The sequence below is a fragment of the Austrofundulus limnaeus genome, unplaced genomic scaffold (assembly GCF_001266775.1).
Source record: "Austrofundulus limnaeus strain Quisiro unplaced genomic scaffold, Austrofundulus_limnaeus-1.0 Scaffold120, whole genome shotgun sequence".
Taxonomy (NCBI): Eukaryota; Metazoa; Chordata; class Actinopteri; order Cyprinodontiformes; family Rivulidae; genus Austrofundulus; species Austrofundulus limnaeus.
The window spans coordinates 1,434,586-1,443,855 of record NW_013952522.1 but is presented as its reverse complement, the minus strand read 5'-3'; the positions used below and the strand labels follow the sequence as shown (position 1 = coordinate 1,443,855).

The 9,270-nt window shown below is 42.8% G+C and overlaps 1 protein-coding gene across 1 annotated transcript in view; it reads left to right on the top strand.

Moving 5' to 3' along the window:
• Positions 1–9,270, top strand: part of gcn1 (GCN1 activator of EIF2AK4) — a 50,905-nt gene that overhangs the window by 13,587 nt on the left and 28,048 nt on the right. Inside the window, exons 11-24 of the mRNA XM_014014963.1 lie at positions 1,636–1,686; positions 1,776–1,874; positions 1,953–2,126; positions 2,213–2,365; positions 2,466–2,558; positions 2,644–2,719; positions 3,706–3,865; positions 4,009–4,198; positions 4,278–4,402; positions 7,473–7,651; positions 7,758–7,851; positions 7,937–8,050; positions 8,359–8,557; positions 8,645–8,797. Coding sequence (XP_013870417.1) covers positions 1,636–1,686; positions 1,776–1,874; positions 1,953–2,126; positions 2,213–2,365; positions 2,466–2,558; positions 2,644–2,719; positions 3,706–3,865; positions 4,009–4,198; positions 4,278–4,402; positions 7,473–7,651; positions 7,758–7,851; positions 7,937–8,050; positions 8,359–8,557; positions 8,645–8,797 — 1,860 coding nt within the window. The remainder of the gene's footprint in view (positions 1–1,635; positions 1,687–1,775; positions 1,875–1,952; positions 2,127–2,212; positions 2,366–2,465; positions 2,559–2,643; positions 2,720–3,705; positions 3,866–4,008; positions 4,199–4,277; positions 4,403–7,472; positions 7,652–7,757; positions 7,852–7,936; positions 8,051–8,358; positions 8,558–8,644; positions 8,798–9,270) is intronic.

Below are 9,270 nucleotides of genomic sequence, written 5' to 3'. Positions count from 1 at the left end.
ACATGCAAAATTAGCTTTCATCTGAAAAAAGTACTTTGGACCACTGAGCAACAGTCCAGTGCTGCTTCTCTGTAGCCCAGGTCAGGAGCATCTGCTGCTGCTTCTGGTTCAAAAGTGGCTTGACCTGGGGAATAAGGCACCTGTAGCCCATTTCCTGCACACGCCTGTGCACAGTGGCTCTGGAAGTTTGTACTCCAGACTCAGTCCACTGCTTCTGCATGTCCCCCAAGGTCTGGAATCAGCCCTTCTCCACAATCTTTCTCAGGGTCCGGTCACCTCTTCTGGTTGTGCAGCGTTTTCTGCCACACTTTTTCCTTCCCACAGACTTCCCACTGAGGTGTCTTGATACAGCACTCTGGGAACAGCCTATTAGTTCAGAAATGTCTTTCTGTGTCTTACCCTCTTGCTTGAGGGTGTCAGTGATGGCCTTCTGGACAGCAGTCAGGTCAGCAGTCTGACCCATGATTGTGGTTTTGAATAATGAACCAGGCTGGGAGTTTTTAAAAGCCTCAGGAATCTTTTGCAGTTGTTTAGAGTTAATTTGTTGATTCAGATAAATAGGTTAAAAAGTCGTTTAGAGAACCTTTTCATGATAATTTTTTGAGATAGGGATTTTTGGTTTTTCTTTACTTTTTTGCCAAAATCATCAATATTAAAACAATAAAAGGCTTGAACTACTTCAGTTGGTGTGCAATGAATCTAAAATATATGAAAGTTTAATGTTTATCAGTACATTACAGAAAACAATGAACTTTATCACAGTATGCTAATTTTTTGAGAAGGACCTGTATGTCATAAAATGCATGAAGCACTCACTGTCTGCAGTTATGTCTCAAGTTCGTCAAGAGTCCCAGCCTACAGCAGCCAGAACGATGGCTGTAGGTCTCCTCGTTTACTTAAACCAGCTCCAGTCCCACTGGTTTGAACTACTCCGGCRGTTGAGGTTTTCCACTGCTCTAAGATTTGTCTCAAGATTTTTTAGCTTTCCCCCGGCCCTCTGCCATGATGCCATCATTTGGAAAATCTCTGTTAATTCTCATGTTTTCAACTTGCTCTGGCTGCTCGCACATCTGTTCCTAAATTACGTCATCCAGGGTGGTTCATGTAGCTCCACTGGCCAATCAGCGACTCCTGCATGCTTTCAGCACCCCACACCCCAGGGGCTGTTCTCACTGTCTGAAACCGTACTGATACCAGAGCGACTGCAGCAGGACCTTCCTCCCGCTGTCGGCGTATTCTCAGTTATTCCCGTAACATGAAGGGAATCGCATTTCTTTCTCTACATCTCCAGACAGCATGTAAAATCGCCAGAACTAGTTGATGACAGAATAATTACAACTTTCCCAGCAGTAGCAACACATRCCTGAAAACTTCTCTCCATTGTCCTGAGATGCGACTTTTACTTCCTGTTTACTACACACGTGTGTCTGACGTTACTGATTCGCTTCAAGCCAGTTGATGGAAACACGTCTGATTCGCTTTCCTTTTTGCAAATTTTAAAAAATTCGCTTAAAATTCATAGCTGTAACTCGGTCACAGATAATGAGCTAAAATTTAAAGGCAATGGTTAATATGCATTCCTTTAAGGAYTGCTTGACCTTTGGCTGAGCTGAAGTATTGTTCTTCTGCTTGCAGGCTCTGAGGGAAAGCTCACAGTTGTTGCCCAGAAAATGAGTGTTCTGTCCGGTAAGAGGTCCTTGCAATCCACCAGCTCACCAAGAAATACACATGATAAATGAATTAGGGTTATACTATGATCCTTTTTCTTTTCTAAGGCATTGCCAGCTGCAGCCATCARGCTGTGTCAGGAACCTCCAGCCAGACTCTGAGCTCTTCTGTCGCTGTGATGTTCATCCCGTACTTACAACAAGAAGGTATGTCTGCTCTTCACCTGCTTCTGTCTGCAGSTTGTGGTCCGTGAAGGACTCGAGCTAACCTTCCTTTGTCCTCAGTGCACGAGGGCACCTTGGTGCATGCGGTGTCTGTGCTGTGTCAGTGGAGCAGTCGCCTRACCGTGGAGGTTCCTGCCGCTCTGCTCGACTGGTTGAAGAAGGCGTTCACCCTCAAGACCTCCACCTCCCTGGTCCGACACGCCTACCTTCAGGCCATGCTGGGGGCCTTCAAAGGTCAGCTCCACTGGCAGAGACGTGCTGTCCAKCATGCAGATCTGTCATCTACAGTCAGGCCTGTTTTTTGTTTACTCCGTGTGCAGGTGACACTTTGAGCCAAGCTTCAGACTTCATACCCCTGCTGCTCCAAACAGTCGAAAAAGCTGCTGCTCAAAACTCCCAGCATGCTCTGCTGGCCGAGGGTGTGGCAGCCTCTGTCCTTCTGAGTCGACTGGCTCTGRTAGAGACACAAACAGGTGAGTCTGTCGTTACATCAATTCTCTTGTGGAGCATTGACAAGTACACCCAATCACCAGTTTATTAATTATTGTTTTTTTTTTGTTTGTTTTTTTGCAGAGGCAAAATTCAGCAGCTTTTGGAGCCTGATCTTAGATGAGAAGAAGCCGTTATTCACTACAGAGAAGTTTCTCTCTCAGGCCAGTGAAGAGAGTAAGTTATTGTTTTAAAAAGTTTTAGTTGTTTTATATGATGAGACATAAAATGATGGCCTGTTTTGGTGATGCTGTTTCTCCAGCTCTGCTCACGGTGCTGCAGCTCTGTGAACGGCTGTTTTTGGACCACGCACACCGACTGAACACCAGCAAGTCTCAGTGAGTCCTTTCTGTCAGTATATCCAATAAAGAGTTTATCAGCTCATCTCTYTAAAACAGACTAACAGCAGCTCATCTCCTAAAGGTTTACTCAGGTGGTGTTTTTCATTTCACAAGCAAACACGATCATAAATACTCTCTGGTGTTATGTAGCTCAACTCTTCAGTGTTCTGATCAAAGCTTTAGTTCTCTAATGTAACACTTCACTAAGTCAGTCAAGTTCTACTTTTTTTTTTTTTTTTTTACAGCCCAAACAGTTTTGGACAACACAGTTGTCAACTTTTTGCTTTAAAGTAACTATTGTTCAATAGATTTATCACATTACTGATTAAATCCAAGAATTAGCTTAATTAATATGTCTCTGCCAGCAGCACAGTGGCTCAGTTGGTAGAGCTGATGTCTCTCAACAAGGTCACCGGATTAAATCCCGGCCCGGGGACCTTTCTGGGTAGAGTTTGATTGTTCTCTCTGTGTATGTGTGGGTTTTCTCTGGGTACTCCTTCCTCAATACTTGACATATTTTAAAGTTAATATTTGTATAAGGAGGATCYTATATACATCCTAATATCAGTTTCCTCTTTCCAGTTTGCACTTCTAGAAAAATACATTCAATATTTCACCAATAAAACTTCATTTTAAGATCAGATCTGTTTGAATTCATGATTTTTTTGAACATAAAGAGTTTTCATGTTTATTGTTCTTTTATAAAAAGATTTTTGTTGATCCAAGAGCTCACGTACAGCTGTAAGTAAAACAAAGTCTTTGTTTTTGGTGGCATTTTTTTCAAATAAAAATGCAGAATCATTTCAGTTAATTTGATCTGACAGATTTTAAAATATTGTTTATTTTTTGTCTGCAAGTATTTCTGATATACTGTTTTAAAAAGTACTTTCATTACAGGAGAATAAAACTTGTTACCTCTGCTGACATGTTCTTGAKTCTTCCCTGGTGTCTTTAATAAGAGGCTGATTTTTCTCTACTTGTAGGATGTATCATTACGCCACGGTTATCGTTATGTTGTCTCAGAGCTGGKGTGTGAGGAAGAGAGCCCAGCAGACTGTCAGGAAGCTGCTGTCCTCCCTGGGGGGGTCCAGTCTTGCTCACGGCCTTCTGGGAGAACTCKGAGTGGTCATCAACAAACACAAAGTATAAATTTGTTCTTCTGCAGCTACTTAGAGAAAACATCTGATTGTGCTTGTCTACTTTAAGAGTACTGCTTGTGTTTTTGCCAATTCATACAAACYCCACACGTTTCAAGTGTCAAAGAGGTTTTCTGACTCTGGTTTCAGGTCCTGCCTCCAGATGTGCTGCTGTCGGAGTCAGGAGAGCTAACAGAGCTGGGTCGCAGCTACGTTCCCCCTCGTGTCCTGCTGGACGCTCTGCGTGTCGTTTGCTCTTCTGCCAGCCAGTGGGGGGACTCGACCGAAGCAGAGGATCTGGCCATGGAGACCCTCATCGTCACTCACCACCCCTCCATAGGTACAGGCACCTGCTGTTTTCCAGTTCTGGCTTTTGAAGAAATAAGTTACTGATGCTTTTCACGTGCGTCCGTTTCCAGTCAAAGCTCGCGCTGGCTTGTGGCCTGTTCTGCTTTCGTCTATGAGCATAAAAGCTGAAGAATTTATTGAGAAGAACCTGGAGGACATCCTGCCACGTCTTCTGGAGGTCAATGCTGACAGTCAGGTCTGATATCAGCACACTTATTTTATATTTACTGACACATGTAATAAAATCTATGATGGACCGAAACTGACATAATTAGAAATAAAAGTAACAATATATAAATGGACAATAAAAAAAAATATATATATATATATATATTTGTTTTTCCTTCTACTTGTAGTACATGCATTTGTGTCTCTTAAATGATTAGATTTAATTATTTTTTAAATAATTTTTCCCACAAGTCTTTTTATTTCCATGTTATTTTTACATTTCTCTGTCTCCTGTATTTACTTTACCTTATGCATTTCTGCCTCGTTATGCAAATAAGGTGGGCGGTCCTTCTTGTGTCAGCTCCTCTCCTATTGGTCAACAGAGAGGAAGGAGCAGGATCCAGGTGCAGAGWGATATACATAATTAATGAAATATCTAATTTTTGGGAACTAAGCTGGATAAACATGAAGGTCAATTAAATTATAAAACATGATGTAAATTTCTCATTTTTTAAATGAATTGTTGCATTTTAAGTGTATTTATTTATTGGTTAATTTATATATTCCTGCTTTCATTACCTCCGCCAAACGCAAGCGAGGGAGGTAATGTTTTCGGTCGTGTATGCCTGTCTGTCTGTCGGTCGGTCCGTCTGTGGACAGCATAACTCAAACTTGTGGACCGATTGTCATAATATTTACAACACATGTTCATATTAGCACACGTAACACACCACTAAATTTTGGTGATGTTTCGGATCACGTTGTGGACACAGGATTATTTCTTTTAATTTGAGCGAATCAGCCAGAAGTTGCGAGCTCCCCCAGCTCTGCATAGAACTTCAGGAACGTGTTGCTAGGTTACGGGAATAACCGAGAAGACGCGGGRGCGACCGAGCCGAACCTGGTACCGGTCCACGAGCTGAACCACCGGTCCCCCGCCTGTCGTCTGTGRGCGGTGGTTCACTTCAGCCTCTGCACCACCGGCCCAGACGCAGGTCAGAGGGCCGGTTCAGTCCYTGAACCGGCCCACAGGCTGGAGTGAACCACCAGTCTGATGCTCGCGATTCATCTGCGCAGGGCGATTMAGACATCAAGGAGCGACAGGTTCTGGGGCTCTGATGTTTACCTGGATTCATTGTGCTCTAAACTATGCCATATCAAATGACTTCTCTACCTCTCCTCACCACGGGTCGGGCCGATCATACSGCACAGCTGATTTGCGCTGCAGGGCGCCACCTGAGCTGACAATGAAGAGCGAAGATCAGAAAAATTAGTCCCAATAACACTGGYCGTGCTGCTAAAACAAACAGTGGCGCTTATTAAAAACTAAAAARTCACAAAATAAGAAATGCCTTGTCCCTATGAGTGCTGCATAAATTAAATCWCTGCTCGTCTCTGGCATCCAGCAGAGAGATGCACAGTGCAGCGGCTCTAAAGCCGGGTACACACCAAACGTGTTTGGAGCAGCCAAAGCAGCCAGTTTACWTGCAAAGTCTYTGGTGGACGRYCATCTAGGAGCGGCTCAGCACGRAGCGGCGCGTTTTGCCAYTTGAGAGCAGCGCGCAACATGCAGCAGCTGCAAAGCAGCGGCTGCTGAAGTTCAACAAATTGGACTTCGGCTGCTCGCTGCGCAGCACKAACCAATCAGGAGAGAAWTTTTTTCACGTGATATTTTCWTGAACTCGACACAGACGGACAGGAGCCTTTTTAGCTGAAATCGACAGTCTGCAGTTGGTGTTCTAGCTGGAGAGATCAGCACCGATGTGATGAGACAGCAGCAGCTCGCTGAGCTCGGGGCAAAAAAAAAGAATCAGCTCGCAGTTCCTGGAGTGGTGAAACTTTAGTAAATAAAACAAAGCCATTGTATTTATTTCATCTTTATTTCACCCGTCATTAAAGACAGACCGGAAAAAAACCAAGACCCTCCTCTCTCTACAGCCTCTAGTGTGGTCCCGGTATGGGGAAAAAAAAAGTCCGTGAGAGTGCCTCTAAATTATCTGCTGAATTAATTATCTGCTCTGTGCACATCATTCTCTTTCTCTTTAGTAAATAAAGCAAAGCTATTTTATTTATTTTATCTTCATTTCAAACATCAAGCGACTGGAAAAAGAACAAAGACGCTCCTCCCATTGCGCGTCTTTAGACGCGTTCGGTGTGAATGGACAGCTGCTGACAAGCAGCCAAACGCATGCGGCAGGAGCAGTTTGGCTGCTCCAAACACGTTTGGTGGGAACCCAGCTCTAACAGGGCCAAGCAGCTTCAAACAGAAAACTTCTCCCATAAAGCTCAGCCTGACAACAAATCAGCTGTTTACCTCAGAAGACGAATTTGAAAAGTCTTGTCCCAGCTAGATCTAACAGAGATGTGCAGTGCTCCAGCTCATCATTTCACTGTGGAACATCACCTGTCAGTCACCAGGGGRACAACAAGTGGGGGTGGCCACGGGGGGCTGTGCCCCACCAGTTTTAACCTCTTTAGTCCCAAGCTTTTTGCTTATTTAAATATTTCCCAGCTATATAAGATTAGTTGAACCTGATAAATATAAAAGTTTTTTGAAAAACTAAGAATTAAAAATATGAATATATATTTTACTTAAAATAAAAAAACTTAAAATAGTTCATCTGAAAAAAGACAACTAGTATAAAATAAATGTCCTCAATATCAGGATGAAGCTTTTCATGAGGTTAGAGGCATTAAATAAATCAATATTTTTAAGCTATTATAACTAGCCTTCTATTTTGAAACTGTAGATGTTTCTCCTCCCATCAGGGAGGCTTTGTCAGATGAAAATATTTAGTGGGAGCTTTAGAGCTTCATGAAGGTCTATAGCTTAGAACACAGAATAGAAATCTGCTCCCAAACTGGACCGTGATGCTTTGCGTTAGGCAAAGATGGCGGTATCTGCGAAATACTCCATTGCAGGATGGGGAAAATTGGTCTTGGRGGAGGTTTGCGCTCTCCGAGTGCTTCTAGTTTCTAATTATYTCTGTTTTGGTCCTCCATAAAAATCAACTCATGTCATGAKTAAAACAAACATTTAGACGTATTGTCTGAAAATAATGCTGAATATTTACCACTTGTGTTTTTCATTACAACAGGCAGTGAAGAATGCGGTCGGTGCCCTCAGCGTCCTCTCCCCCAACAAGCTGCTGCCTCGGGTGATCAGCCATGTTGTGGAGGGTCTTTCCCAGCCGGCTCTGCTGCAGGTCACCAGAGAGGAGTACAGCATCATGCAGACACCTGAGGGAGAGCTGTACGATAACAGCATCATTCAGAGGTAACATGCTTTCTGCTGCAGCTCTAGATATCCAGGACTTTCTCCTGTTCCTCTTTTTTAATTTTTTWATTTATTTTTTACACTCCTTTCTGTAAACTTGCTGCAGTGCCCAGAAGGAAAACACCAAGAAAGTAAACATGAAGAGAGAAAACAAGGCCTATTCCTACAAGGAGCAGATCATTGAACTGGAGTTACAGGAGGTAGATTAAACCTATCACTGAGTCATGCTGGATTTGATGGGATTTGTCTTGAATTTATTGTATATTCCTCTGTTTAATGCTGTAGGAGCTGAAGAAGAAAAAAGGCATCAAAGARGAGGTGCAGTTAACCAGCAAACAGAAAGAAATGATTCAAATTCAGATGGAAAAGGAATCAGCTGTTCGCAAAAGACTTCAGGGGGTAAGAAACCAAGTTCACTAAAGTCTGTTCTTAAAAACATATTTATGCTGAGTCAGCATTCACTATTGTTTACATTTTATTGTTTCTTCTGTACGCATTTTGGACTGAAGCTAATTCTTCTGTTATAACCATTCATATATGAAACATGTGGCTCAAACTTAATGTGTTGTAACTTATATTATATACAGTTTTGCTTGTTTTAACTTAGTTAAGGCTTCCTTCATTAACAAGTTTTAGCAAAGTGATTCAGCCATCAGCTTGTACTCTTCTCCAGTTCTGTCTTCATGAACCTCCTGCTCCCTGTACAGATGGACGTGGAGCTGCAGAGTGTGGTGGGTCTGCTGGAAGCCACTCTGAAAGCGAGACCGGCTCAGATCACCAGGGAGCTCCCTGCTGTCCTCCACGTCCTGACGCCCCTGCTGCAGTCCCCCCTGGCTGCTCCACGCATCCAGCAGGTCTTCTTGGACATGGGAGTMTGCCTCATGCCCAAACACCTCCACTCTCTGGGTACAAGGCTGCTTCAGTTTTATTTAAACAACATACCTGTGTTCCTGGTGACTCAGTTCTGCATCGTACTCTTTTCCCTCCCTGCAGCTGTGCTCGTGGGTCATGTGACGTTACGGTTACTGAAGCCTGAGTGCATTCTGGACTCGGCATGGGGACAGGAGGACCTGGACACAGCAGCCCACCGCACCGTTCTTCTGCTGCACAACCACACTGTCCTGCAGAGAGATGAWAAAGCTGGGGGTAAAGACATTCTGTTTACATGTTACATTTATTTTCTTTATATGGTTACYGTTCAGTGTGCAAAACATTTCACTATTAACTACAGGTGAAAATGTGTGTATTTGTTCTATGGCTGGATGATACGGCTGAAAAATGTACCTCAATATAAGTGTTTCATATCAGTCTATTGATAATTATTAGTTTTTTGTTTTTACCTATTTMAAATAAGGACCAGGAGAAAAGGGCTGATTAATACTCCCAACCTTTTACCTTTCCTCTTTTATCCACAATTTCCTCTTGAGTTGTTGGACATTTTCTCCTTTCACTCCACATTGTTGTTTTTTATTTTTAAAGGGATCCCCGATTAGTTGTAACATTAGACTTTATTTGATAAACATTTATTTTAACTGTAAAATAAAGACTGTAAAAATACTGTAGGCTGTTTAGTTTTTATAATTTCTTTAACTACAAGTTTAAAAACATATAACACGGAC